Source organism: Lepisma saccharinum, chromosome 24, assembly GCF_977018435.1.
Source record: "Lepisma saccharinum chromosome 24, izLepSacc3.1, whole genome shotgun sequence".
Lineage (NCBI taxonomy): Eukaryota > Metazoa > Arthropoda > Insecta > Zygentoma > Lepismatidae > Lepisma > Lepisma saccharinum.
In genome coordinates, this window is record NC_139252.1 from 35,612,173 (window position 1) to 35,625,287 (window position 13,115).

At 38.9% G+C, this 13,115-nt stretch overlaps 1 protein-coding gene across 2 annotated transcripts in view; it reads left to right on the top strand.

Annotated features, from left to right (window-relative positions):
* The window catches only part of LOC145978018 (uncharacterized), a 97,435-nt gene that overhangs the window by 68,118 nt on the left and 16,202 nt on the right, over positions 1-13,115 (top strand). For both annotated transcript variants that reach the window (XM_083110401.1, XM_083110402.1), the window contains exon 2: positions 4,967-5,327. In XM_083110401.1, the coding sequence (XP_082966527.1) occupies positions 4,967-5,327 (361 nt within the window). The remainder of the gene's footprint in view (positions 1-4,966; positions 5,328-13,115) is intronic.

Genomic DNA, 13,115 nt, shown 5'->3' on the forward strand with positions numbered 1-13,115 from the left:
ATTAATACAAAGCAGTAATTTTCGTAAAATATATTGTTTTCTTCTTTTACATAATTAAGTCTCGCTTTTGTAAAAATGACTTATGATAAATTGTACCGCAATTTTTAATGTCTAACATAAGTGAATTAAAATTATTTTTATCTGAACAAATAATTCGACTAATATTGGTCGAACAGAACAACAAATTCGACTAATATTAATCGATTAGCATGCAATGTTAATTGGATATTATCTAGTCTTTTTTAAATTATACTTAGACTATTCTAACACCAGATTTGGAGAAAGAGCACCTCTTCTTTTGTTTTCATGTGAAATTTATTTTATTCGACAACTAATTCGACTAATATTAGTCGACTATTAAGGTATGTGAACCAAAGGTGGCCCTAGTTAAGCTCCTATGGCAATTTACAAATCTCTAATGAGAGATAAATTTCTGAAATGAAAATAAATAACTCCTGTAACTAAAATGGATATTTTGTAATATTGCTTGTAATTTATATAGAAAAATACATGTTCCCAATGTGGCCCTGATCGCAAAGGTGGCCCACGGCTTATAGTTGGCTTAGAAAATTATGCTTGTGCTCAAGAAGACATATTTATTCATGTTTGCCTGTAGTGTGAAGTTCTATAAATAAATAAAACGAATATTAGTCCCGTTTCAATATCTTATTAGAGAAAATTGTTGGTGTCAAACTTTTAATTGTTGACATGCATTATACAGGGTGATTCAGAATTCCTATTACACACTTCTAGGGGTTGTAGAGGGGACTTATGGCCGCCGATTATTTCGAAGTTCAGATGAACGAGATCAATTTTAATCCACTCTAAGTGAACTTGGTTTAAAGATTTGCATTGCACCAACGAAAATCCACGTTCGCGAGATTCCGTTCAACTAATCCGAGATTAATTTGTAAGGCTATACCTGATTGGTTGGCTAAACAAATTACAATCAAGAACCGCATAGAGTAGTGTGATGTGTTAAAGTATCAACATGTAGGAGAAGAAAGTAATTCGGGCCGGAAACTGATCTGAATTTGAGAAATGTACTGATCAACCTTGTCGACGAGTACAAGGATGTAGTAGAGTGTAAAGAAATAATAATATTAAAAAAGAACTGACAGTACAACACAAAAGGAGAAGGAGAAAGCATAGAACCTTCTTCTACAGGACTTTAATGCCTTACGAAATGCATTCGATTTTTAGAGAACAGCGTACTCTGAACCTCGCCCTCTCAATAAAGATATATTATTATTACTGTACTGTGGTAAGTATTTAGTATTTGAATTTTTCATTTCTTAATTCTTATATATTTATATTGTCGTGTCGTGTAAATAGCCAGGAACATGTATTTTCGTAAATTTATACAATCATATTTCCAACACTATCTAGCAATATCGTAACATTGCTCACTTGCATGTAATATATGACATTCCTTTTTATATACGTTTCGTGTTCTGGGATAGAAAGTACAATATTTAGAAACATTACGACTTTGCACCACAGAACCACAAATTATTATTATTATTATTTTGGCAGTTTTTAGTTTACATAGTTATCGAATTATCATCATTGTACATCCAACATCTCTAGCGTTTGCACGCCCTCGATATCCCTTTCCGCTTTTTTTATATTCCAAAACAACTGCCTGCAGTCGAAGCGTCAGTATCGTGAACCAGGATCAGACACCAAAACGGTGGCGAATGGCCGATCAGAAGGTAAACTCGTTTTGATGTTCCTAGATCGCGATCAAGTGTTGAAACGTCTTCGTGCAATGGAATTTTCCAGTGATCCTTTCCCGATCCGAGTTCAAAATTTGATCTTCGTTCGTGCTCACGGACATTAGTAGTTCAAGTTTTGATAAGGAACCCATGTCCGGAAACGTACCGTTTTGGTACTACACAGATGACACATAATTTCACATCTCCCGCTTCACGGTAGGCAACCCACATTGACGGAGGGCGACGTCTTCAGTCACCTGATGTCATGTGTGCTGCTTACAACGTCCTCTGTTTACAATCTGTTTACACAGCACATGTGGTTCCAACGTGATGGTGCACCAGCACACTTTTCCCATCACGTCCGACAACATCTCAATCAAACATACGGGGACAGGTGGATAGATCGCGGTGGACCAACTCCTTGGCCACCACGATCGCAGGATCTAACTCCTTTTGACTTTTTCGTATGAGGCCACATTAAGAGTCTTGTTTATGAGACTCCTGTAGTGACGGAGGAAGACTTACCTGCACGAGTTCTGGCTGCAGCAAACACGATTCAGCTCGGTGTGTGAATTTTTGAGCGTGTGTATGCAAATATCCTTCGGAGGTACACTGTTTGCAACGAACTTCAGGGTCGCCACATCGAGCAGCTCTTGTAGTGCCACAGGTAAAGCGGGAGATGTTAAATTATGTGATCTTGACATCTGTGTAGTACCAAAACGGTACGTTTCCGGACATGGGTTCCTTATCAAAACTTGATCTACTAAGTCCCCTCTACAATCCCTAGAAGTGTGTAATAAGAATTCTGAATCACCCTGTATACAGTAACAACAAATACCCGACCTTGGTGGCTGTTCTGCACAGTTCCTACGACGCCAGGGGTTCCACAGTAGCTTAAATAAAATGGCTGCTGGCAGCCAGAGACAGTTTGTTTTCTCCATGGTGCACCTGAGAGGGACTGCGTATATTAATGTAGTGCCATTTGTTAGCTGTGTTAAATACTAATATGATTTTCGTAACGTGGGCCACTTTAGGAACACAAACAAGCTACCTTTGGTTCACCTACCTTAATTTTCATTAGTAGTGCTTTTTTTCGATGGTTTTAATAATCGTTGACTTTCGGTTTAGCTGAATGCTTAGCGCTCTCGTCCTTGGTACAGGCGGTATTGGGTCCGATCCCCGAAGGGAGATAAAAACATTCGGTGTTAACCCAATATCCTGATGACTAATATTGGTCGAGCCCATCACTAAATACGAGTTGCCTAATTGTAAGCTTGCTGGCCTGAAGCATCAATCGATTCTGCCTATTAGTGGGAAATTGTTCAGATCACATGGCACTTTCCCTGCCAGGAAGATCTGCAATGCTTGTCCAGCGCCGTCGCCTGGAACGAGTGGTCCAGCAGCTTTTCCTTGCCGTATCTGGAGGTTGATCTTGACCTACTAAGACATCGGCTGCTGGAGTCTGAAGGTCGCTTGGTTCAGCAAACTTTCAAGCAAAGCCATGGCGATGTTCATTATTATTATTCATTGTTGTTGTCATTTTATCATGAGCGAGTAGGTCGTCAATTAAACAAATAATATGTTGACATCTAAAATGAAGCGATCATCTTTCGAGTGACAGGTACGATATACCGGGTGTCCCAGAAGTCTTTCCCTGATTACAAACTTTATTCATATCCGCTATATGCGAGGTAGAGATGTGAAAGTGGTGCCAAAATGTTGGAAAACTAAGTGTGTCTTAAAGTCAGTCCTGCTCTACATGTTATATTCTTCTTCTGGATTGTAACCTTTTCTTTGAATTTTTATTTACATTTCTTATAATGTCCCTTTTAGTGTAAGGGAAACTTATATTTTATACCATTCTTCTTTAAGATTTATTTTGTCTTTTACGATTTTTTTGCTATTATTTGTACTTTTGTATTGTACAGAAACGTTTTGAAGCAGAACTATTTGAAAAGGGAGGGAAGAGATACAAAGGGGAGTGAGTTATAACCCCCACCAAATCCTCTCTTGGTGGGGGCATGATAATTATTCTTATTTAATTATTTTGTGTTTGGTAGTTAATTGTATTGACCAATCAGACTTTGATTTCGGGGTTATTTAAATGAATGTCATTTACAAAAGATTGATTAGAGTTTGTTTTAGCCTATGCTCGCACAGGCTAACCAGGATTCAAACCACTCTGTAATGTGTCTCCACGGGGAATCGAACCTGGAGTTCATTGGTTACGTCTGAGCTGCGTTACAGGGAGAGCTGAACGGTGTTTCATACGACTCATGACTGTGGAGGCACATGGTGGTTCGGATCCCACTTTGAACTGTAGATCCAGTCCCGATTAGCGTTACATTGCGTACAGTGGGATCCATTTGTATTACCGTGCAAATTGTCCATGACTATTTTCATTAATTTTTCTCTTACATCCTATGTGTTTTTAACCGATGGACTTTTCTGTATGCTGGCTAAGAAGTTGTCGACAGCTTATTTTGAGTTGTCTTTTAATTCTTGAAGCTTTTATTGGGTCAAATAAAATGCACGAACATGGTGATGGACAATTTGCACGGTAATACTCATGGATCCCACTGTACCATAACCGACATAAAATGAGAAAAGTGAAGGGCGCGTCGAGTATTTGCGTGATGCTTGCTGATCAGATTTTCGCTCGTTGAGCAGACAGATCATTTACTTGACCGTAGTTGCTCACCGCTCATTGATCAAGACATCAGTGCCATGATCTGGGATTGCGCGTTGCAAAACTAATATTATAAAAAAATATTGTTGCTCAAAACAATGATAGGTGCCAATGAATGAGAACAAAATCAAACATTTTTCACGAAACGTTATTAGAAATTTTCGTTTTGACATACTTTGCACAGCTTTGCAAAAACTATACGGTGTATGCAGCACTTTCATTTTAATACAATTACAAAAAGAGGAAATTTATAATACCTTCTGTTACTTGAACTTCCCGTGATTACGCCATATTGCAAGCCGTTAATCAATAACAAACACTTCTTCATTAGCCGTCACCTCACGAGATCGAAACGCAGAACGATATATTCTGTGCCTTAAACCTGTGGCAAGCAAGGCTCAAGCTCGCTCAGGGAGCAAGTGAGCAGGGCTCGCCGAACAGTTGAGCGATCACGTTGCTAGTTGAGCGCTCAGATACGTTGACGCAACTCAGGTAGCATTTCAGGTAGCATTTCGTTTGACTACAACTTGAACTAACTTCTTGTTTCTTTTACTTTTAGGCGGGACGTACAGCAACAAATGGCCCAACGAGCTCCAATCCAACGAGACGACGGACATCATCCTGGTGAAGGACGTGAACTCGTCGCTGTCCCAGTCGCAGGAGGACGACGTGTACATCGGCTACAGCAACAACCCCTGGGGCCACTCCAGCCGCCTCGCAGCCTTCGAGCTGACCCCCGAGAGCATGGACGTCTCCGAGCAGGACAACCTCTCCACGTCGCAGCAGAGACGGCGCCGCCACGTTTTCCACCTGTACAACATGGTCGCCTGCGCCACTGGCTGCAACCCACTGGCATACAAAGGCTACGGATGCTACTGCGGATTCCTGGGATCTGGATTCTCGGTCGACAGCATCGACAGGTAAATGAAGCACATTGTAAATAAATTCTACAATGCCTATTGGCGCTTATTTATTGTTTGATACAGCCCTCTATACGATCACTTTCCACTCCCCCAAAATGTCAAAACTTCTCCATCTTGGATCGTGTCCGAATCTGTTGCTGTCGCCTATAACAGTGGTCTCAACCTTCGTGAGTTCACGGCCCGTTAATTTTGTTTTTTATTTGATGACCTAATTCCAACCATTTTACTCGTAAATAGCTTACTATTTTTTTTAAAAAAATACATTAATTAATTTACACCTTTGAAATGTAATATTAATGAATAAGTAATGGCATAATCATAGAGAGTAATCCCGATTCTTCTACGCCGGGGACCGAACCCGGGACTCTCGCATGGTAGTCCGATGTACAACCTCTTGATATAAAATCGATATTTATGGATGAAAAGTAGTAAGATTAAGAAATTTGTCCACTATTTCGCTTTCAGAGTCCACATGGTTTACCCTAAGTAAGCATAATCCCTCTATATAATATTTATAAATGTCATTCACATTGGTTTGAATGACTATAAACACATGATTTTTTAAAAAAATCAATTGCAACTTTGTCAACAAGCAGCAAGTGATGAAATACGAAATAAATTGAACGCTGTCAATAAGCTCAAATTATTTTAAATACAAAATTATAATATTGATTTGTTCAGAAAAAATTACGATACCTCAGGGTCGTTAGTTGTTTGGCAAACTGCCTGAGCGAGTGTTGAATATTCATGTTGAGATTTTAACATCAAAAGCTGAAAATATAGCATATTCTATTGAAATTCAGGATGGGCCATTATTGTGTTGTTTCCCAGTCAGGAACATATCTTTAATGTCGGAATCCTGTTTGCAGTGTCCAACATTTCAACTGATTTTTAAAATAGTATTTTGGGTTATCATGAAACACTTGGCATTGCCTGTATACTTTGGTGATCGATTTTGTTTTTCTAGGAAATGACATTCGCAGAGAAAAGTAAATGCATAGTTTGAAACAAATAAGTCTGTAATTCAGACCAAACGTTTAAGTGCATCATCGAAAAAACATGCAGGAAGGTGCATAGAAAAATTGCATTAATTGATGCATTTCAAGTGCATGTCGGCTGAAAGGAATTCTCACTTGCATCGTCTGATGCACTTTGGTGTTTCTTTTACGATGTACAAAAATGCACTAAAATGCATCAAATGTGAATCTGATTCTTCGCAGATGCCATAAAACACACTTTAGTGCATCAATCGATACGTTCAGCTGCATCAATCCATATGATGCATTTAGTTTATTGTGTGATTGGCTCAAGATCATGTTCGTCAACAAGTTTCTGAGATGCATGAAAGATGGGTTCAAAATTATTGTCTTTTCTCTTTCTTGAAATAATAACCGTTCAGCTTTAATATATAAAAGTGTACCTTCAATGCTTTGCTGCTCACCTTGTAGTCTCCGGTTAAAACTTTCTGAAGGACTGAAAAGAGCAATAGCAATTTGTAGGCAAAAAATTGCGTCTTCTTCTTTTGTGAAACATTTAAATAGTCCAGAAGCTCTTCTGTGGCCCTCTTTCTTCATAAGTTCAAGAGCAGAGAGAACAACTCCATATTGCTGTATTCTCTATAAAATTGGTGAGACGCGAAAGAGAGCAAAGAGCTTTAATATTAGATGGAAGGCCACCACAAGCATTTAAAGTTTACATCATAATTACAATTCTGGGAAAATAAAGACCTAATATATTCTCACAAAGAATGATCAATCAATTTACGAAACGTCTATCACACAAATAATATTTTGTTATAAACGAAATAATGTTGACTTGTACATTGACTGCCCCCCATCTAGCTTCGGCGCCCATACATACATCTTACTCCTTTCAAGAACTTTTGATCTATTCAAGAAGAAAATTGAATTTGTGCTCTCCTTGTTATGCCTGAATTAACAATGAAATTAATAATCCAAATCATATCAAATCGAAAATTAATCACAAATAATAAATATAATTTCGTCTACCATAATTTATTATTAAAATATTTAACCTAAATTTACACCAACTAAAAGTCTACAATATAATATCCGATTTAAATTAATAATTAAGCTACTTAATAATCTGTCTCTACTTTCAATTGTTATAACATTGTTGTCTTGTAATTGCCATTACATTTCATTGTATTTTTAGCTCTTGAGAAAGATGCTTATAGATGAAGCACTAAAGAAAATAAAAGCTCTGATTAATAATATTATTTATGAGAATGAGTAATACACAAGATTTAAAATATTTACACCAGTAAATATGAGCAGAAGATATGTAAATTTTATGTAAAAAAATCATACTCGTGAGTATGAATGGTCCATATTTTATGTTTTGTTGCAACTAACGATAGGAAAATGTGCGATGAAATACAGATCCGGGCTGTGTTCTCGCAACACTCTCATAAAAAAGTTCATTTAAAGTCCAATTCACATTTATATAAATAACCTTCATTGAATACGGATTTGTAATCTTGAACCTGCGTGGTTAAAAATAGTGAGCGTTGAAGACTTCTTGGGTGGAGAAAATACTTCTCAACCTATACATGTGTAAATGTGCGTCTGCTTTAAAGTTTCTGAAATATGTGAGTGTTTTAAACAAGTGCCCTAACCTTTGTAAAGTCCTCCTCCGTGACCGTGCGGTCTAAGGCACCTTGCTTTGGACGGCGACTGAGGGACGGCAAAGGGTTCGATCCCGGGAAATTTCGACCTGTGTATAGGCCGGTGGCAACCCACCATCGTGAGGAAATTGTTTCGCGAAGGGAAATGTTTGAAATTTCCCGAAGCTCTGGAAATCTCGAATTCTACATGTCATTTTCACCATAAGTGATTGCTTTTGCATTTCTGGAATAAAAACTAACAATTTCCGAGAAGTTGTAAGTGTCTGTACAATGCAACGTCGAGATTTGACGACCTTTTTAAAATGACTATTCTGTATTTCCCGACTACTCGGCATCCAGAAAAGTCGGGATCGGGGCGGAACGTTTGTTTCCCAATCCCGGTCCCGACTTTTCGGGATTCCGCACACCCCTAAAAATTTGCCTCGACCACAACTTCCACTTGTCCAAGTAGTTTTTTTTTTTGTTAACAATGGACAACATAAGGGGTGTAGCGGGTGGAGTGTAGAGGACGCCCCTTCATGTAGACACCTAACCTCTCTCTCACTTAGTAGTTAGTAGTACAACCTGGACTGAATTTTACAGTCTAGCGAGTATCTGGTGTCCGGACCGACGACGGTATAATTGTCTGTGGGACTTAATGTTTGTGTGGGAATTTTGAGTTAGCCCGTTTTTTTTTTATTTTGCCAACTGTTTAGTGTGTCACAGACATCCAGTATCAGGACAAGTGCATAGACTAACCAAGGACAAGACATACGATCGTGCCAGAGATTTGTTTCTTTCCCTTCTACCTTAATTTCCACCACTTCTTTTTGAATACGTTGATTTTCTACAGGTTTTCGTAAACGTTGGGTTACTGGGCGTGTTCCTCGCTACGTTTTACAACATATAATGTGGTTGGTAGTATGCCATTTCTAGCAAAATATGCGTGTTTCTTGCAACACTTTCCGCTTCACGGCAGAAACATACGTCACAGATGATAAAAAGTTGATTCAAAACTCCCTATGAAAAGTAATGGATTTAGGCTGGGTACCATTGAGGCGTTGCGGATACGAAGGGCGAACTCAACAAACGTACATTGTGAGGCAAATGCGTTTCAAGTTGTCAGGCACAGTTATAACTCCACAAAAACTTGGTAACAGTAGATCGGAATGTTTCATGCGTGATTTCCAAAGTTTTTTGTGGAGCTCGCACTGTGCTTGACAACTTGAAACGCATTTCTCTCACAATGCACGTTTGTTGAGTTCGCCCTTCGTATCCGCAACGCCTCAATTGGTCTGATAGAAACAGGTTAGACTATTTTTCAATGGGATTGGCTCATTGAAGAGCATGAAGACTACAGTATTTGCATGCTTCTTCCTCTATTCTCGCACACATTCCTTCAGAATATACCATGCGTTTTCCTTAATTCATGGTCGGATTGAAACAGTAAATACTGGAATAGTAGACGCACAAGCACAAGAAAGACACTCAAACTGAGTTATAGTTCCACATTATTGAATTGTTGGTTTAAGTCCACTTTATGTACAGAAAAGCTAATCGGGACTGGACTTACAGTTTAAAGTATGATCCGAACCACTGTGCCATGTGCCTCCAACGGGTATCGAACCCACGACCCCTTGATTACAAACGACGTTACCACTACCCCATCAGAATCCTCTCTCTATATTATTGATTTTGCCCATTTCAGAGCAGAATCCTGCGTAAATTTCCGACCTGTTGTGTGCGAAGTTTCTGTGTGCAAAAGTCATGTAACATGTTGAAAGTTATACATTGGGCCCCTTATAGGTGGGAGCCAAACGAGAGCTGGAGGGGCACTGACACCCTGTCCTCCCCCCTCCCCCAAGGTTTCGGCGCCCGTGGTGATGTGATATATATATGATAATGTTTTCTCATACCTGGAAAATGATACATACATTTCTTACAATCATGCAGTCATGCGGATAACTTTTCCTGATTAAAGATAGCTTGAAGAAACCTTCACCGCTTCATTTCTCATGAAATTCTAGCCTGATTTGATTCTAGTCAGACTACCACGCGGGAGACACGGGGTGGGTGGTCTAAGATCGGATTTTTTTCGGATTTGTCCCCACATAAATCGGCTCTATGGCCCACCCAGCCTCAAAATGGCGGCCGGAGCATAGTGCTGATCACATCACCTCCAAGATGTCCGATATCGAAAATACGAGGTGAGGCGCCTTCATGGCACAGTGCTTATATGCACAGGGAACTTTAAATTCACCTTTACCTGTATATATTGGATTCGTATCTGTACCCCTGAGTAATTAAGTTTATTTTTTACATACGCATATATGAACCCTCTACTATGTCGATGGCTGAGGGCCCCCTAAAAGCTTACTTGACTCCGCCGCCCCCCCCGCACTGCGGGGTTTTGCGGCTTGTAGATCCGTCATTGGCGCAATCCCTTTTGCAGCACTGTGTTCTCCTTTTGCATGGAGAAATTCTATATTCGAGGGAGGCTGGATATTTATACGATTACCAATTTTATTACTTTTACTTCGACTTCTTACCTTACTAAAAAAAAACCTGCTAATTGAACTTTATCTTGAGAAGTAACCTCAATTTATGTATTTTGTGTGCGTGACGTCCGTTCTTGGTACTGGGCATAACTCAGAAATAAAAGGCGGAGCCTGGTTTAAAAGTCGCTTGACTATTTGTGTCTTCAAAGGCTCGGGTCTCGCAAGGAATTAGGGAAGCAACGTGTTTCGGCGTTGAGCCACTCGCCCCTTGCAAGAATGTATTCCTGTCAGTTGTGTCCCAATTGCCAAGAATGCCTAAATCGTCCTAACTGCGAACACATGGAAATGAAAAACTTGCTTTAAAAAACAAATAAGGGTAGTGGACCAAATACTAGCAACAACAGCCAATCAATCTGATTGGCTTATCATGGTCTTCTACTTTGTAAATCCCTCCAAGGTCATTTCACCCTTTCAGTCTATCGACGTCATCAGACTCATTTCTGTCTCTATTTCTGGAAAACCCGTCAGTGCCAAATAATGCGGAGGATGAATGGAACCACAAAATCAACAGAGCTAGGTAGGTCACATCCACGAGTAGAATGCCACTTTTGCCCCTGCACTATGCTAAACCTTATCTACCAATGTGAAGTAAATTGTCCTTGCCCCCACCCCCTTGGTTTTGGAACCCAATCGCCGCCACTGGATTCTTATGATGGAAATGAACCTGGATGGTGTAGAACGGAAAAATAAATATTTTATTGAACGAAAGGATGGCAAGGTTGGTGATATTCCTAAATGTAAAAGAGAAGTGTGATACGTTTTGAAATTTGAATTTAGGTAAAAGTTACTCCCTCTGTCCCATAATTATTGTCCGGTACACCTTTGTTTGTTGTCTCATAATAATTGCCCGATATTCAAACTGACATTTGTGTATACAGAAGAAGAACATGAAACAAGGGAATGAGTCATACAACTTTACTACTCAAGGATCAGTACAAATTGTGCTTTCCATCTGCCTCTTCGTCTGTCATTTCTGTACTACCATTTTGGCATACCGGACTATAATTATGGGACAGAGGTACTAATTATATTATTAATTGACAAAGCTCTTTTCAGTTAAGAATTGTGCAGTATGTAGTCACATAAAAAATAGGCCAGTTTTATTATTAAATTCTATTTACTGCGAAGACGAGTATAATCATGTCAAATTTTCTACGTTGCAACTGTGACTCATAAGGCACTGACCAGTCTCAAGTGTGAGACTGAGTCAGTTCTAAAAATTTGTTAAAAAGACACAGGAAATGAGAGAAGTTGTAAGCTGCAAGGTTCGAGTTAGCGCAAGACGACAGAAGGCTATCTTCATAAGGTTTGTTAGCCTGTAGGAAGAATTCTTCAGCGTCCCCTTTTGTGAACTCTCGAACCTCCTTCTGGATGCCTTAGTGTCGCTTGATGACTTCTTTCAGATTCCCTTAATCCTGTACTAATTGGGATGGTACTGTGCACATTGAACTTCCAGATGGCAAGGTGGAATCTTTCATGTGAAAGTGAAGAACAGAGGCGCGAATGATTGGATTGAAATTTAACTAATAAAATGGATCTTTATAAGTTCCCTTCCAATCCTTCATGAATTTATATAGTTTACCTCAGACTCTTCAGTCAAATTACAGAAATTCAGAAAATACTGTTTGCTCATACAAAATAAATAGGTAAATTTGAATGGTTACACACCCTGTTCCAAAAACTTCTTTCAAGTTCTTTTCAACACACTGTTTACTCTTACATAATCCCAAAGGCACCTTCTTGTTGCACAATGCTCAACAGAAGGACAAAGATATTCAAAGTAGCGAGTAACAGTTTTAAAAGACACTGCAAGAGGAGTTTCATAAAAGCTTTGGTTCAGCTCCTAATGCAAGCATGAACTGACCATTGTTTAATGTTATGCAACCAGCTAGTGTTGAAAAGGAATGGCTGCATGGTTGTTATTGTTTCTTGTTTACATTGACTGTTTCTTTCACAAAGTTCTTCTAAGCATTTTCCATTGGTTTTCGCTTAGGAGCTTCAGCAGAAAGTCTCATTGTATAAAGACCTTCCAACTATTGTCCCAGACATGGTTGGTGCAATGGAAACCAGAGGTTTTGGACTGCAACCAGATTTAGAGCGTAAATATTTCTGGCTTTGCTTCCATTACCCATCTTATCATTAATCACTTTCATTGTTAACTGTTAACCTAGGAGTATACAAGTGTAATGTGTCATCTAATGAGTAATAGAAAATACCATCAATAGAATTTTTCTACCTTCATAGGACTCTCTTCTACAGGAATACAGTATAGTCAGAAGAAAAAGAGGTTTTTACATAGAAAATTAAATTGCTTCTTCCAAAGTTGTATTGAGGGCTTTTTTAAAAATGCACTGAAATTCATACAAATTACACCAAATCTTGAAAAACAATATCGTACACTGTGTATTACCTTTGATTATAACTGGGGCTCGGAAGTTGAGGAAAAATCGTTTTTTTCCCTACTGTCCGAAGACGAGGCCCAACATAATATATGTTCATTTTGGGTCATTGTAGGCCACAAAAAGGTGGGGTTTATTTGTCCTTTTTCGGCGTTTTTTGGCTTATTGGTCCTTTTTTAGGTCTTAATGGTTTTTTTTGCAA